This window comes from Protopterus annectens, chromosome 2.part2 (assembly GCF_019279795.1).
Source record: "Protopterus annectens isolate FY-2018-M chromosome 2.part2, PAN1.0, whole genome shotgun sequence".
NCBI lineage: Eukaryota > Metazoa > Chordata > Ceratodontiformes > Protopteridae > Protopterus > Protopterus annectens.
Genome location: NC_056730.1, coordinates 881417862 through 881436739, shown reverse-complemented (window position 1 = coordinate 881436739; position 18878 = coordinate 881417862). Strand labels below are relative to the sequence as shown.

The following is an 18878-nucleotide window of genomic DNA, read 5'->3' as shown; positions in this document are numbered from 1 at the left end:
ATGTACAGGGGTTCTTTCTTGTGACTGCAAAGCTACTAGCTGTGCTTTCCTCCATTAGTAAAATGCTACTAGAGATAATGAATCTGCATATGCAAGCTGTTAGTCAGGAAAGGACTGAACAATATGTTCTGAGTAAAATGTGTAAGAGTTCTTTCTTGCATTTGCAAAATGAGTCTGCAGGTACAAAGAAATGATCATGAAAGATCCAAGCAGTGTGCTCTGAGTGAAATGTACAAGATATCATATATTTAACTTTTAGAAGGAAACTGCTAAGCAGATTAGTGAAAATAGATTACGTTTGAAACTGTGAGCGGTGAATAGTTATGCAAGAAGTTACTTCCCATCAATCTTAGTACTTTGATACATTAAATGTAATAGTCACAATGTACTTATTTAAGGGTATCCAGTGGACTTTTTTTCTAACAGCTAAAAGTTAGTTTACTGAAAGCATGCAAGTTTGTTTTCACATTTGTGAGGGGAATAGAGTTATGTTAAGGACATCCAACAATCTGTGTTAAGTGGTAACACAGGTTCTAAAATGAAGTAGCATTGTTGACCCTAAGTTTAGAATATGTAATTGTGATGTGCCCATCTTTACCCGGACCAGTAATCAAGGATCCTCAATCCTCACCACTGTGACCAATGAGAGACAGTCACTAAAAACAAAAATGGATTTACACAGTATTTCAAATGCAGCTCTCAACATCAAACACAGTTTTTCCCAAGAGCACACAGAGAACATACTGCACTGGGACTGGACACTGTCTCTCCATATCCCAAACAAGTCCCACCTTGAAGCACTGTATCCCAGTTCCAAGTATCTGACACACATACACACACACACACACACACACACACACACACACACACACATACACACACACACACACACACACACACACACACACACACACACTTGAGAGGCTGAGACAGATTCACCAGCTGTGTCCTCTCTCTCCAGACTACAAGGTAGATTGCTGCCACCAGCAAATTCTCTAAGGCTGTTACCAAGGGTAACTAATTATACTGTGTCAAATTAATACTGATATAAATGGTAGAGTATTACCGAAGCAGTAAGGCTTTTTGGAGTAGCCAGATTGTCATCAAAATAAGCATAAATACTCTCCAGATGTTAAAAGTATTCTAAAAGATCAGACATAAAAAAGTGTAAAAAGATTTAATAATGAATAATAAAATAGAAAATAGGAGAATACGTAGTATTTATTTATAATAAACATCAGAGTTTTCATTCACAGGAAATATAAAAATAACACAGTTGGAGAGACTCTCACAGATGCAGAAAAAGAAATAATACTAAACTAATCTCACTGTATTTTTTCCAACACAACTAAAGAGAAACTGTCCCTAGTTAACTCACTTAGTATCGCAAGGCAAGATGCACTGCTGAGATGCTCACTTCCGCAAGGCATGATGAAAAAATACACATTAACTTAACTGTACAACTAACTGAACAACTGAACTGTGATAACTGACATTGCTAAAGTGGTTAGAAAGACCTTCTACATTGCCCACCTGATCATGAAGGGATTCACATCCAGATCTAGTGAGGTCATTGTTCCCCTGTACTCTTCACTTATCAGACCAATGATCGAGTACAATGCCCCATTCGGGATGTATCTCACCCGACATCTGCAGCAATTGGAGAGACCCCAAAAGTTCCTCACCAAAAGGATAAAGGGACTCCAAAATCTGTCATATGCTACCAGATTGAAGAAACTCCAGCTCTATTCAGTCGCATACCGTCTGCTCAGAGGTGACATGTGCCTGACATACAAGGCCATGTCCAACCGAATTAATGGACATGCTCCACCTCAAAAATCCAAATCCACCAAAACCACTAGAGCAACTAAAACTTAGCACGGATATAAATAGGACATGCTGGAGGGATAGATTTATCACTCAGAGACTCCCTATGCTGTGGAATAAAATCCCGGTCCATGTGAGGCAGAGCACCTCGCTGACTCTGTTCAAGAGAAATCTAGACCTGTGGATGGGAGATCGTAGGTTTAATCATCTCTGGGTCACTGCTGGACAGAGGCACAACAAACTAATGGGCACAGTATTTTTTCATATAAGGGGCGTGGTTCACAATAATTTGGGCTAGGCTTATAAATGCCTTAGGGCAGATAGCCTAGTATAAACCTATGAACCTATAACCTATGAACCTAAGATCTTTTATATCAGATTCCAAATAAAAACAAAAACAAACTGCTGCTCCTAGAGTTCAGTCCGTCAGCTGGCTATAGAATGACATCACTTCTAGTCATCTGACTCTGGCACAGTACACATTCAGAACTTTAAGATTCTGTTGCAGCATTTTTAACATAAGCAACTTTTGGAAGTAAAATTTTAATACAAGCATCTGTACAAATCAATCTGACAGTCAAATGGCATAAGGTTATTACAAAACTTTAGCCAGCCATGCTGGCATATGCCACACATGTATTATCGTACGGCAGTACCTCACAATGTCAGAGTAATGTTGGTTAATTTAGCAATTGATTGAAACAGTTGCCCCCAAATGTCAGTTTTGGAAGATAATTAAATATATATTTATATAGAGAAAGTTTCATGTATTTGCTTCAAGGTAAATGGGGTTGGGGTTTAAACATGTATTTAGTTTTTCTTTCTTCAGTATTTTTATAGCAATACACGGAAGTAATTGCTTTTTATCAGAATGACTTTTGTCATTACTGACATGGAATGTAAATGGTCTTACAGGTATAGGCAAAAAGCAGAATTTTTAATTATATTAAGACATGTAGCTTGCAATTAGCAGTGTTCCATTGTTGTATAAAACACATTTGGATCTAAATGAACATGTGAATTTGTCAAAAAAAGGATTTTCAGCATTAAAGGAAAAGGGATTAGTAATGCTGATTGCAAGAGGAGCTCCCATAGTGATAGAAAAACAACATAAAGACAATAATTGTAGATTTGTGGTAGTAAGGGGGTTTAGAAGGGGAGGAGAATTATACTGAAATGTATTTATATTCCACCTAACAATCCACCTAATAATGTTATGGTGCTTAGGAGAATTTTAGGAAAAATAGTATTATTTACAGATGGAGAATGGTACCTGATTTGCAATATTGAAGACATATTAGGGTGACCTAGAGGGAAGATATAATATAAAAGGGCAGATTTCTGAAGGGATTCCGGAGAATATTTTGTTTGTGAATTTAGTTCTATGAATTCAGAATGTACATATAATTCCCCAAGATACAATTATCATGCTAGATTGGATTGAAATAATATTTCATAGGAGTATTTGTACATAATGGAAAGTGTTTGAGGCCGATCCAATAACATGTAGCATGATAAATATGTAGAATGTTGTGTCTTTCGGCTTTTCCCGGTTAGGGGGTCACCACAGCGGAACTCCAGTTCGCTAATGATTGGCAGTAGATTTGTACATGCCGACTTGCCAGGCCTGACACATAACCTTCAACGAAGGAGCGCCCATTCACGCATGTCGCCACACAGAAGACGCTCTAACAGAGAATCGAACGGGACAATGTCTAACTGTGAGGCGACAATGCTACCGCAGCTATAAAATGAGACACTGGTGTTTACTTCAGAAGTTAGCTAGTGAGTGGAATAAAGTGAAAATGGAGTTTAAAACATAGAAATGAGAGACAGAGAGGAAAATAGAAGGAATTAATAGCAGTTATTTACATGGGTTGACAAAGTTTACAGTATTGTAGAAGAAAGGGAATCACACAGATAAAGGAACAACAGAGAGCTAAAGGGAAAAGTGAGTATTTGGATAACATGCATGAGTATAGAAAGATTGTTGTTAAGCAAATGTTGCTTAATAAAAACTTTAGAGCACAAAAACATTGAGCACAATGACTTGGGCAAAAGAAAGTAGAAAGAGTTGCGGACAGATTTAGAGAATATTTGACAAGAAAAATAACCCGAGCTCCTGTAGAGGTATTAGAGATATTCCAGAAATGTTATGAACATTTACATAAAGCAGAGGTTTGGAGAAATCAAGGAAAAAGGCATAAATGGAAATATTTGTGGAAGATTTAATTAAGCCAAAGGTATAAGAAGATGAGGCTCCAAATTATATCAAAGATAGGAAGAGATGAGATAAAAACAGTGATGTATAATCAAGTAATACCAAAGTCTCTAGGAAAAGATGATATTCCCATGCAAATTTGAAAATTAGAAGGGAAGAAAGTGACAAAGATCTGAAAGGTTTTGTTTAAAATAATTTAAAGGGGAATGCTAACATTTGGAATAAATCTGTGGTGACTGTGTTAACTAAAGAGAGTAAAGACCATTCAGATGTTGGATACAAGTCTATAAGGAAAATAACAACTGTACTGAATATTACAGTAGTAAAGTAGCAGAAGGTATTCTAAGAACAAATGCTACATGGGCATGATGAAAGGAGATTTTCTAAATAGTGGTAACTGCAAGTAGGGGTTTAGAAAATAGGCAAGAGGGGACTATAATTTATTGGAGGAAATAAACTAAAAAAAATGGTATTAGAAACAAATAACTAGGGAGGGAAAGGTAATAGAGTGTGATGAGGCTAAGCAGAAGTTTGAACTGCAGGTTAGATATTCCCTTTCTGTCCTTTCATAAACATGTTGAATCCTAATCCAAAATGTTTTGGCTTAACAAAGGCTTTTTTATAGTATTTCTTATCTTGTTAATGCAGAGGCTTATTGAGCTACAGCCATAAATGTTATTTTGCCTAGACTTGAATATGGGGTGTCATTCATAACCTTTGGCTCATCATACCATACCACCCACGTACAGAAAGGCAAAAATCAAATCATAAGATTGATTAACCTCTCTAGCATATTTGAACACCATAGCTTTATTTCCCCAAAAGAAAATGCATACCAGTAAGTAACAAGGCTGCTCTCATCCTTGGTATATTCACATATAAACTTCTTAACCAAAATATATGTGGCTCAAGAGAAGTGGCCTCAAACCTTTTGGCCAGAATTCTTTCATACCATTCAATTGAGGACCTGCTTAAGGCATTTATGGATTTGAAAATTGTTGATGCCCATGACCGTTAAGATATAAAAAATGATAAAGTTCAGCAAGAACTGGATCCTTATCTAAAGCACATTTCCTATAGTTTCACAACTGGACATTCAGTATGGCAGACCAATGAGGTCATAAATTGCTGACTTACATATACATATTTCAAAACTATGACTAAAACCTCCTGTAAAAATTGCAAGTAAAATTCCAGAAATCGTTTGAAGAAAAATTTAAGAGGGCACTCCCAAACAATTTAAGAAAGAGGTTATGCCAAGGTATTTGTGAGTAACTTTTAAGTTCTCTGAAGAGGTACAGTAGAGAGTCAGTTATCCAAGTGTCAGTTATCAGAACCAGCCTTCCAAAGTTTTCAAGTAGGAAAAATCCTAAAGTCTGAATATGTAAACGTTATACATATTTGCTTGAGCATGTTTTTTGAGCTTATAGCCAGGCTCATATGTAAAAAATATTCTTTATTGTCCATTGGAATCGCTGAAAGGTTGAAAAGTGTATTCCTGCATGCAGAAAAAAATAAGATTTTAGATGTGTTTTATCTGGATCAATTATATGTTTGATTATCCAAACAATTTGATTATCCGAACTACCCTAGGTCCCAATTAATTTGGATAATCGACTCTCTACTGTAGTTATTGTAGTAGAATGTCTGTTGTTAACTTAAACTGTAAACCATATGTCATATTTGCATATACTAAATGCAAATAATTAGCATTCACGTGAACATGCTTTTTTGCCAGCAAACAAGAAAATAATATTACCATATGAGTTAGTTTGTTTTACTACAATAGGGCATATAGCCAATTACTGCACAGTTAGTGACAGTAGTATTGTACCTATAAACACTGTTAATGCTAGCCAGCAATTGTACGTAAAAGCATGCCTATAAAAGGTGGACCTGTGGAATATGTTACTGTTGAATTTTTAACTGGTAGAAATGTAGAATCTGCTTTTTGTCATTGTGCTGTTACTAAAATTGTTCATTGCAATGCTGTGGTGTAGGGCGGATAAATGCAAGGGTTGCTGAATTCAGGAAGCATGATTACATTTGTTAGAACATAATATGTTAGTTTGTAGGCATAACATAACTAATTAACAGAAAATCGATGTACTATATGTATGTGCAGACAAATTAGCTTAGTTTGTAACACTTGTAACACAGATAGAAATAAAAAAAAGCAGGTGAAAGTGTTAAGCTCGCTAGTTTCAATGATTAACTTAACTCATGATGTGATAATAGAGCAAGACTTTCTCTAGTTTACAGGATTATGGAAGTTATAGGAAGAGGGAGGTTCAACCAGATATGTTGTCAGAAATATAGCCCCAATTTAAAAAAGAGACAAAACACAAAAAGAGCTAAGATTGGTCTCTGGTAGAAGCATTAGATAAATGTGATGCTGAGTCTTGCCTATAGACTCAGTTTGTTACAGTAATAAAGGACGTCAGTGTGGAAACTGACAAATAAGGTTAGTGTTTCCAGAGTACTCTGTTAAAATAATAGAAAAAGTATTTGTGGAAATTGACAGGACAGACTCATAGTTGAGTACACTATAGTAAGTAGATATAAAAACTAAGGAAGAAATGGATGCATTTCATACTAAAGAAAAAGGAAACAGACAGCCTGAAATGAATTTTAACCTTCTTCTTGCATTACCAAAGCAGAAAGAGAAATAACACTCTAAGAGTAAAAAATACAAGGTGTAGCTGCTGAAAAAGAAACTGAAACAGACAGAGACCCTAAGGGTAAAAAAAGCAAAATAAGTTCTGTAGATGTGGAAGAGAAAGTATTTGAAACTCTTAACAGAAAAGTATTTTCTTGACTTAGCTTAAGATGAATTAGATGAAGGAGAAAAGCCTGTACAATTATTTATAGCAGAAGAGACCACAGCCTCAGAACACTAATGAAAATAAAATTGGCTTAGCTGGTCTCCAGATAAGACATATCAGTTCCTAGTGGGAAGACAATACACTAACCAGAGCTAGAGAGACTATTGCAAGAGTAGATGGAGAAAGACAAGAACAGAACAGCTCCACTTTATACCCTTACTTTAAGCTAAGAAGTTACCTCCTCTTTAGGGTAACTGAAAATAAAAAACAGATACCGAGACATTCATTCATTCCAAGACCTTGTAGAATACTTGTAATGAAGTTAGCACGTAATTACATTTTAGGTGGTTGTTTAGAAATGGTGAAGTTTTAACAAAATTTTATTGGTCTGGTGTTGTGAAAAACATAGAGGACAGTTGTCCAACTTATGTAGAATGTCAAAGGACAGCACATAACCCTGGGATTAAGAACACTTTTATACCCTTATCCATTGTGGCTGCCCTATTTCAAGGCATAACAATGGATATTGTGGGTCTACTTGTAAAATCATAACAGCCATCAGTATATCGTAGAAATTATTGATTATGCAACAAAATTCCCTGTAACAGTACACCTACAAAGAGTTCATGCACAGCTCATAGCAAAAAAAGCTAGTACTGCTTTTTTCCTCTTTTTTAAAAATACCTCCATTCATTGCAAGAGTAATACATGAACTTTGCCATTTTAAGTGAAACAATTAAAGACATTACATATCACACACAGACAGATGCATTACTTGAGTGCTGTTGGATTAGCAAGTTGCCTGTATATGAAAATATGTACAGTGGATATAAAAAGTGTACACACCCCTGTTAAAATGCCGGGATTTTGTGATATAAAAAATGAGACTACAATAAATCATTTCAAAACTTTTCCCACCTTTAATGTGACCTATAACCTGTACAATTCAATTGAAACTCAAACAAATCTGTTAGGGGAAAAACATAAAAAATAAAAAACGTACAATAAGCTGGTTGCATAAGTATGCACACCCTTAAAGTAATACTTTGTTGAAGCACCTTTTGGTTTGATTACAACATTCACTCTTCTTGGATACACACCTGCCATCAATTAAAGAGACTCTGATTAACACCAAATAAAGTTCAGTTGTCCTAGTAGGATTTTCCTGACATTTACTCAGTTGCCTGCTACAACAAAAGCCATGGTTCGCAGAGATCTTCCAAAGCATCAAAGGGATCTCATTGTTGAAAGGTATCAGTCAGGAGAAGGGTACAAAAACATTTCCACAGCGTTGGATATACCATCGGACACAGTGAAGTGAAGAAAGTCGTCAAATAGTGGAGAAAATATGGGACAACAGTGACATTGCAAAAAACTGGACATCCCTCTAAAATTGATGAAAAGACCAGACGAAAACTGGTCAGGGAGGCTGCCATGAGACCTACAGCAACACTTAAGGAGCTGCAGGAATTTCTGGCAAGTACTGGTTGTGTAGTACATGCAACAACAATCTCCCATATTCTCCATATTTCTGGAGTATGGGGTAGGGTTGCAAGACGGAAGCCTTTTCTTACACAGAAAAACATCTAGACCCAACTAAAATTTGCAAAACAATACATCAGGTCTCCCAAAAGCATGTGGGAAAATGTGTTATGGTCTGATGAGACCAAGGTTGAACTTTTTGCCACAATTCCAAAAGGTATGTTTGGAGCAAAAACAGCACTTCGCATCACCAAAGAACACCATCCCCATGATGAAGCATGATGGTGGCAGTATCATGCCTTGCGTTTCCTTTTCTTCAGCTGGAACTGGTGCTTTAGTCAAGGTGGAGAGAATTGTGAACAGTTCCAAATACCAGTCATTTTTGGTCCAAAACCTTCAGGCGTCTGCTAGAAAGATGAAGATGAAGAGTAATTTCACCTTTCAACAAGACAATGACCACAAGCATACATCCAGATCAGCAAAAGAATGGCTTCATCAGAAGAAAATTAAAGTTTTGGAATGGCCCAGCCAGAGCCTAGACCTAAATCCAATAAAAAATCTGTGGGGTGACCTGAAGAGGGCTGTGCACAAGAGATGCCCTCAAAATCTGACAGATTTGGAGCACTTTTGCAAGGAAGAGTGGGCAAATGTTGCCAAGTCAAGATGTGCCATGCTGATAGACTCCTACCCAAGAAGACTGAATGCTGTAATTAAATCAAAAGGTGCTTCAACAAAGTATTAGTTTAAGGGTGTGCACACTTATGCAACCAGCTTATTGTACATTTTGTTATTTTTTATATTTTTCCCCTAACAGATTTATTTCTTTTTCAATTGAATTATACAGGTTATAGGTCACATTAAAGGTGGGAAAATTTCTTGAAATGATTTATTGTGGTCTCATTTTTTTTACATCACAAAAACCTGGCATTTAACAGAGTTTTGTACACTTTTTATATCCACTGTATGTTTTCTGCCTTTCCAGTATTACTCTAGTCAAACCTAAGTGTTCTGTAAATAAACAAATACAGAGGTCTTACTAGCTGAAGTCATTCTGAGTGGTGCCTTGATTTTGAAGGATAAAGTTATGCATGCAAGAGTGGTTAGGAATAAATTATATTTTTCCTCTGGGAGAGGCTGTTTTTTGTATGTAATGGCCACCCTATGCCTTTTGCAGTTGATAAAGGAGAATGATCATGTTGAAAACAGAGCTTACGTTTCTGGTCATGTAGTATTTCAGGGGAGAACTTGCAATATACTTTTCCACTTCACTGGTGGGATATGATGTGATGGTGTCAGGGGACCAAAGAGTACAAACAAGACAATACCTTTACTCTAATGAATGAAGAAATGTAGTCCTTAAACCAGCTGCCTAGAAGAAAAGGCAATGTGGTTGAAGTTGTATTAGCTGCAAAGATTTCCTGCTCTGCTAGTTTACGATCCAAGGATGTGAAGTAATGGTTCTTCAGATTTTTACATGGGGTGGGTATCTGACCTCCATCCACCTTCCTTGTTGCTAATATCTGGGTGTAGATGCACTGATAAGCTGAATGTACTGCTAAGCTTCAGATGGACTGCTGGAAGAAGGAGTGGATTTTGTGCCTTCTGTTCAAGATGGGGTAACCCTTTTCTGTAAGCTATTGTGACTTTATCTAAGGCCATTATGCAGTTAAGATTTGTACAGATTTACATAGTAAAAGAGCTTTTTCAAATGTATTGAATTTTATGTTCATCATCTTTCTTGTGTGGGATAACATTGTCAATTTCCCCGCTAAAGAAGTGATGCCAAGAAATGGAAGTCTATAGGGCTTGTATACTTGGGGATACACAAACTCTGAGCCTTTTGTGCTTATGAAAACTAAACTGAAACCCTTAAAGTCTGCCTTGACTGCCACATTTAGTAAGGCCTTTATTAGGTACACTTGGGTAATCTACCTTCAAAACAGATTTATAGATTATAAAGATGGTATAATGGGTGATGTTAACTGTCCTGGTCAAGAACTTTTTGTGCTTTCCAATGTAGCTTAGTGTATAGGATGTGTAGTTAGTGACGTTAATATTCACTGCTCCTCTTCCATATATTTTCGCCACTTTCCAGTGCGATTACATTTTTTTGGGGGGAGACTGGGTTATCCTCTCTGTAGGGAATTACCCTAAAGAGGTTCAGACCATACTATGCCCCATTGATAGGTTTGTAAGAGCTAGGAGTAGATGAGGGTTATGTGAGCTGGAGAGTGTCAGATGTCTTGAAAGTCTAAAATAGCCTGTTGAACTGATGTTTCTAAGTTGTTTAGAAAACTTAATTTTCATCTATCTGCATGAGTGATTGCTGCATACTGTGCTTTTTTGGTGAATGAAGCCCTGTCCCTACTTTATCCCTAGATCAGTTCTGACTATAATCATCATCTCTAATGTTTTAAATCATTTTGATTGTACTAAGCTGTAAAGATTTGAGTAATTTTAACATGTTCTGGATGGTATGCTACCCTGAGTGCATTTGAGGGTGTCTAATCTAAATGTCTGATCAGCATCAGTCCTAGTTATGCAGTAAGTTGTAGCCTTTTAGGGGATTATGACTGGGCTTCCATTTGTAACCAGTTAGAGAGACAGATGTCAAGAAATTCACCTTGAGAATGTAGTGAAGCAAAGCTAGAGAGCTGTATCTTGCCAATCATAAGAACATGTAACAGGTGAGTCCTGATTAGAGATACCCAGTTATGATTGTTTTTAATACCTGAGGCTTTAATTGTGCCAATGTACTTCTAGTTACATAAAGAAGACATTGTAGGAGTGTGATGTGTTTACAGCCTTGAAAGCTGTAACACATGTAACACTACCATACAGACAGCTAAGAGAACTTTAAAAGCTGTTAGACACTTCACCTGATCACTGCCTGCCGCATTTTTATTTGGGTATCAACATAAAGCATATTACAGCTTTTAAAAGCTGTTAAGTTTATGTTGACACTGTTCTGTGGAGGCTGCCATGTTTGTTGCAGCATAACACATGACGATAAACAGCTTTCAAAGGTGCATATAAAGTTTTAGTGACAGAACACTGCATTTATGCTCTAAAACAGGAAAAAGACAAGTTATTAAACACTTTTCTGATGTCTGAAAGGTGACTTTGTTAAGCATCCTTCAGCACTGTTACAACTGGGTCCTTTGCTGGGGATTGATAATGGACAGTGCCAGGTGGCAAGTGGTAGAAGGTAAAACAGCTTTGAAAGCTATTAGATACTTTACTCTGCCAAAGTTATAAACATAAATGTAGCAGAAAGACGTCTCTAACTGCTTTTAAATCAGTTCATTCTTAAGGGGGAAGTCAGTTCTACCTCCTGTCGGTTTGAATGGACCAAGGTGTTCTACTGGATATCAAAGGCTTTGAAAGCTGATATAACACTTGGCACTCCTACACTTTTTTATGTAAATGGTACTACATGGAGCTGTTACAGAATGTATGACTGAATCTAACTGATCATAACCATTATTATATGTTCTTGACATGGATACCAAGATTCACATATTGAGCTTCACTCTGGAGGTGAATTTCTTGGCATTCATGTCTCAAACACATAATTTGGTTATGACAAGATACCTGATCCTCCATGTTATGCATATTTGGAAGCTGATATGATTAGGTCTTGCCAATTTAGGAGCATACTCAATGTGCTTTATGTAGTAAAGTGGACTAACTCATTTTGTACAGCTTGTATTTTCATTTGTCTGCTTTCAGGAATATGCCTATATGTTTTACTAATTCATTGAATTACAGTCGGAACTTCCAGCTCCGATCACACTGACTTGACCTAGAATGAGCTTACACTACCCATGTATTTCACAGACCAGCACCCATGTAATTACTGTAAATATAAAGCAGAAGACAGACTTGGAATTATATGGCTGAACATTTGCTTTCAATTTCTTTGTTCCAGAATGCCAGAAGGTGATTCAGACTCCCTGTCAAGAAGAATCAGCAAGTTTGGCTCCCTTAGTTCTAGACATCGGTACAGGTAACTTTTGCATTTGATTCTAAATGTACAACTTGTAACTTACAGATTGTTCAGTCAACTTTTCATTCATTTCATTGTGAAAAGTTGACTAAAGTCAATCCGATTTTGGCTTCATGAACAGTGTACTCATACATGTCTGTAGTGCCATTTTTTTCCTGTAGCATTCTTAATTTTACACTGTCCATTCCTTCCCACGGCAGTATTATTTTTCAGCTGCAGTTATCTTTAGTCAAATGTTACAGCCTGGTCAGTCTCAATGATGTCCACTCATACTCACTGGAACTATAAGGGTTTCATTCTTTCAAAATACTTCATTTAGTAAATCAACTGGAGCTAACATGTGGTCAAACAAAACAGGTTGTAAAATATGTGCCTTTGCCTTGCATTCCAGCACCTATAGTGTTTGGCAGAGTATAATTAACTTCCATTTCCATGGTAAAACAGAAAATAAAGTGTTTTGTGAACCGTGCTCCATCATGTATATGATTACTTAGAATTAAGTATATATATATATATATATATATATATATATATATATATATATGTATCTGTATATGTATATATGTTTGGTGGTTCACAGTTTAATTACTCCACTAGTCTAAGGAAATTGGTTAACGTGCTTTTCAGAGATATGCAATTCCCAGTCATGTGGAGGGATATACTTATGATGTTACTGTCTGTGTAACAGAGTTCAGTAAAGTAGACTTGCGCAAAATAGTGAAGAAAAGCATTGTACTTTGTTATTCAGTTCCAAAGTGCAAACTACACTTATGAATAAATTAACATGCTTACTATTAGATAAGCACAGATGTTCTCATGTTCTACACACTTGAAAACAATGAATGTAGATGCAATGTAAGAATTGTTAGCATGCTGGGAAACAAAAATAGAAGGACAGGACACTGTTGCCTTTCTTTCTATGTGGATACCAGTCTTCTTAAACCTTTAGGAAGGTTTTTCATTTTGTATAGAGTGTTTATCATTCACTAGGTAAGCCACCTTTATTAAACGCTCAGTCTTCACCATGATGAACTGTGGAAATTCATGTCCTAATTAGACAAAGGACTAATCTTAAAGTCATTTTATGATAAACCCGTCAAAATCTGGACAAGATACCATCAGGTCTGATGATTGTGAAGTCAAGAATTTAGAGAATACAAAAAGATGTTGGATATTTAGTAATACTTGTAAAAGCAAAAATAATATAAATGTCTAACTTTTATTTTTCTACTTGGCCACCTGACCAGAACACTTTTTCTTAATTTATGAAGTTATGAACTTAAAAAGTGCAATATTGTCACATTCAGTAAATAATACCCCACTTCAGAATGAAATAAAAATATAAAAGGCTACTGAGAACAAAATAGTGAGTCTGTAGCTCTTAAAGAATAACTGTTCCTAATATTTAGAAGTTCAATCCAATTTCAGCTTTGACTGATGCTACTAATCTTTGTTTTGTGGTTGCAGTTATTACAGAATTGTCTAGAATGGAATTAAATCCACTGTAACCAGTTTACCCTTTGAGTTATTTAGTATAATATCTAGATGTTTCTCGGCTGTTTTAACCACCCATTTCAGGAAACCAAGATAAGTTAAGAAGGTATCAAATTGTATTATTATTATATTGTATATCGCCAGTTAGCATACCATCTTGATCTTCGTATCTGTATATGACCTTGGGCACTGTTCTTTCTTTTTCTTCAACATAATTATAACATCATTTGTTTTTCTTTTAAATGCTGCTTTGGCCAATATTTCATGTTGGTTTGGATTCCATTTATTTTTGTCTAAACGATTGATATGAGTTTCATATGAGAAAATTGCTTCTGGTTTATTAATAATGAGATATTTTAATATCTCATTATTTTTATTATTATTTAGAATATTAATGTCCAAGGAAATAAGAATTAACTCCAGTCTAAATTTTTAGAAAAAACATTGAGTTTTCTCAAATTTAGCATCCTAAATGAAATATTTCATTATAATACCTCTTAAAAATTGCCTTCCAGTAAACATCAGTGGTCATAGTCATGCAGACAGAACTACATTTTGAGGAAAAAAAAAACATTACTAACTAGATTTTATATATGGATTCTAAAAAGACTCCTAGTTTAAATTACACTGTTCAGTTAAACTACTCCTAATCTTCCAAACTATTACCTTCATCTGTTTTCAAGTAAGTTACATTTAAATGAATGTTTGTAAGAGCCCTGTAGAGAGCCTTTCAAGTGTTATATGTGTAACTATATGAAACGTGTTTCTTCAGAATAGGTATCATAGTGTTCCCCATGTCTCAGATAAGTAACTTAATTTGTAACATTATAGGCAACATCAATTACTAATTTAGGTAATATATGATCTGATGTTAATCTTCATTCATTCAGTACAGATGGGTATTGGTTCCTTCCTTGGAACCAAGTTGGCTGTTATAACAACCTCGTGCCAGCCAAAAAAACTCACGAGCTAAGCTTACCCATAGTGACCCTCTCTATCACCTCACATCTTGTTTGCCGCATAGAGTATCAAGATGCGTCAGACCAGCTCTCAAGCTAAGTCGTTTAGAATTATATTTCAGTTTAAATAATTTTTTGCTCTACTTGAGATTTTTCTATTTCACTAGTAGTCGTTTAGAGTTTGCTACCCTTCCTATCTGTTTAAGTGATCCCTTTCTGTCTCTTTACCAAATTCTTGGTACTTCATACCACTGCTGGTACAGGCCTCCCTTACCCCTGTGGTAATCTCTTATATCATTGTTGGCATTTTTCCCCCTTTCTCTGTCTCTTTTTTCTTCCCTTTATCTGTTGGGTATTTTTTTACAGTCATTAGTAATTCACAAAAAAAAAAAAAAATCAGTCCTTTCATTCCTGACTGTGTGTGTGTCCTCGTGTGCCTGTTTTGTATATTGATATTCTGATTTGTACTTGTATTATTGATAATGGATCATAAGAAGGGGACAGCAGGCTTTAAGTAATGCGATCAGTGTGGCAGGCAAATGCCAAATTCTGATGGACATTTGTCCTGTGTTTATTGTCTCAGGGTGCCGCATTTGAAAGTTCAACCCCCATGTGATATATGTAAGGGCTTTAGCACCCACACTTTGACTGAGAGAGAGAATAAATTAATTCTGAAAGATCTCTTGAAAACTCCCTTCTTGGAGAGTCTATCTGAGGCAGAGGGTTCAACTTCTGCTAAAAAGGAACATAAAAAGAAGAGTCAATCTGTACCTTCCTCGCCACTTACCAGTGAGACTCAGTTGGTTAAGTCCCCCAAGGAAGCAGAACACCCTAAATTGACTTCTACAATCTCAGCACTGGGACCTCAAACCCCTTCTATGGTGCTGTCCTCATCATCGGGGCCTCAAACCCCATCTACAGTGCCGTCTTCAATTAAGGAACAGGCCAAGACTTCATCTCCTGCGGTACCAACATCTGCTACAGTACCATTGCCTCTTTCGGCACCAAAAATAGTCTCCCCAATTCTGGTCACTACTACTCCTCCTACACAACCTACTGGTCCTTTGACCATGGTGCCGAAGTATGAAATTTTACCTTGGACTCAATAATCCCCATCGATAGATCCTTTTTTCAGACAACAATTGAGTCCTTTTCTAGAATGCCCTAATTCTCCATCGGGGATGTCAACCTGCTCCTCTAGGAGCCTTTTGGAACTCAATGTAGTGACACTTGTGGATCAGCTCCTGGTAGCCAGGGAAATTCCAACTCCCTCTAAATCCTCCCTCCCACCCGGAGCTGTGAAATATTCTCCACAGACTTCAACATATATTCCTTCTTCGACCTCCTTGGAGGTATCGGAGCCCTCGACCCTGATGCCTGTCCCGGTTCCAGCTTTTCCGTTGGTAGATCTTACCATGGCTCCAAATCCTACCCTATGGCCTCAACTCAATAGAGGCCGACCCATCCTCGGGATCTTGACTGGTCTGTCGGCACCGTGACCCCTAGTACGGCACCTGTTTTTTCTATGGTGCCATCTACTACAGTAGTTCTGGTTGTTTTGATGGCATTGAGTCCTCTCATGGCTCCCTCCCTGGGGGTGGGCTCGTCAGAGTGGGGTGTGACCCAGGTTCCCAGGTTGTCCTTCTCAGTTGTGGCACCCTTCCCTCTTCAGGCAGGCCTGCTTTCCAGGTGATGGAGAGGCCACTTGCCTCTACAGACTCACAGCTGGTTCCTTCGGTGCCGGAATGCCACATTTATATGTCCTCTGAGCTGCAGCTGACACAGTCCACTACTATGGGGCATCGAACATGGGAGCCTCAGGATACCTTTCCACAGGGCACCCACTCTTTGGAGTCCTCTTCAGATGCCCCCGCTGAGGAGGTACATTGTAAGAGATCATGCAAGAGGAAGCACATGGATTCCCCTGAAGAATCTCTTCCCGAAGATACAGATTACGATGAAGGGGAAGGGTCTCCATGGTCACCCACTGAAGATGTCTGCTTTGGAGACATACTAGAAATTTTAAAGCAGTGGGGAGACTTGTAGCCCACCAACCCCTCCTCTGAGGAGTCTGTATTCTTGCAGGCTTTCCGTGCTCGACTCTCTACTTCCTGGGTGATCCCGCCTGCAGATAACCTAGTTCAGCTCATTGTGCTGTGTGCCTGGAAGAGTCCTGACACCGTTGAGCCTATCCCTCAGAGACAAAATTCTCTCCCTTCCAGAGGACCAGCCCCATTGGTCCAAAGGCTTACCGTAAACATTAATGTGGTGGGGGTGGCCACTAGGAAAGAACTCGCTGAGGAGAGTCCGACTGTCTGTCCCTCAAGCAGGGAGTCTCAGATGATGGACAGGTTAGGAAAGTGGGTATATGCTTCATCGACCTTTAACATTCAGTCTTTGAATTACTTGGCACATTTTACCCATCTCCAGAGAGAACTGGTCATGGAACTCTCAGTAACCCTAGCAGGAGCAGTATCTGATGAGGTATGTGAAAAAGTTACCTTACAGCTTGCCTCCCTGGAGTCCAAATCTAATTCGTCCATGTGGTTGATTTCTCATACTACCGTAGGGGCAGCTAGAGCAACAGGTGCAGGTATTGTCATGAGACGTAATGCTTGGATGTACCCATGTGATTTTGCAGACCCCTTTAAGTCTTTCTTTCTCAATGTTCTCATTGAAGCTTCCTCTGTTTTTGGCCCAAACGTAAAAGACACATTAGCCAGGCTTGAAAAGGATGGCAAGACCCTGGCTGCCATGGGCTTCCATTTTTCCACTCCCCAATGATCCTTCTCTGGAATCAGAGGAGTGGAAAGATGTGGTACAGGAAAACCCAGGGTCCTTTCCGTGACACACGTAGTGAGTTTTCTCTCTGGGGCAGAAGGGGGAACTCATTGGCAAGACATCCCGCCAGAGGCAGAGGGGGTCTGCGTAATCAGGGATCTAGACACTCATTCTCTGGACAGCCCTATCAGCGCTGAAGAAGAGCGGCCCGATTGCTTACCTCTGGAAGCATTCGGAGGATGATTCTCTTTGCACCACCTTGCCTGGCAATCCATAATAACAGATTCTTGGTGCAAATGATAATTACCAGAGGTTATCACATCCCTTTCAATTCTTTTCTGAAGCTGCAAAGGCGAATTCCTGACGTCTCACCCAGTCAACAGGAAGCAGCAGCTCATGAAATACAAAAGCTGGTTTGAAAAAGAGTCATCCAAATAGTCCCACCACACTATACAGAATCCGGATTTTACTTAAGGTTCTTTTTAGTGGACCTCAGCATCCTAAACAAGTTTGTCAGACAGACAAAATTCTGGATGGTCACGGTTCAGTCTATCCTTCCATGTCTGGAGAAAGACAATTGGATGTGCTCTGTATATCTCCGGGATGTGTATTATCACATAAAAATGGACAAATGCTCCAGGAGATTCCTCTGCTTCTGGTTGGGAGCCAATCTCTATCAATTCCAAGCAATGCCCCTTGGTCTGTCTGTAGCACTCGAGTGTTCACCAAATGCACGGCAGTGGTAACAGCTCACTTGAGACTGCAAGGATTCCGGGTGTTTCCGTACTTAGACAATTGGGTCCTTACTGCCCCTACCAAGCGTCTGCTGGTTACAGCCTTACATTATACCCTAAAGCTAGCAAGATCCCTAGGAATTTCAATAAACAAAGAAAAGTCCAAATTGACTCCTATTCAAAATCTGGAATTCATAGGGGCAACTTTCGACACTCAGTCTTGCCTAGTTGCCCTTTCACTTCACAGGTTACAAAGACTAAGGTCTCAACTCTAGGTGATACTCTCTCAGGGCAGGGTTTCAGCTTGTGCAGTCCAACAGCTACTGGGATCAGTGGCGGCATGATTTACTATAGTTCCCCTAGCAAGACTACACAAGAGACTCCTGCAATGGCTCTTGGTACAGTAGTCCCCTCTAACTCATCCTATGTCCTTCCAGATCTGCATAGCAAATCGATGCAAACAAGACTTACTTTGGTGAATGAAGCCAGAAGAAGACAAATGGAGTTGTCTCTTCTCCCCCTCTCAGCCCAAGGCCATAGTGACCA

The 18878-nt window shown here is 38.2% G+C and overlaps 1 protein-coding gene across 1 annotated transcript in view; it reads left to right on the top strand.

The window, feature by feature from the left end:
• EPB41L4A (erythrocyte membrane protein band 4.1 like 4A) overlaps window positions 1-18878 on the top strand; it is a 2214504-nt gene that overhangs the window by 1252362 nt on the left and 943264 nt on the right. Inside the window, exon 11 of the mRNA XM_044064468.1 lies at window positions 12287-12364. Coding sequence (XP_043920403.1) covers window positions 12287-12364 — 78 coding nt within the window. The remainder of the gene's footprint in view (window positions 1-12286; window positions 12365-18878) is intronic.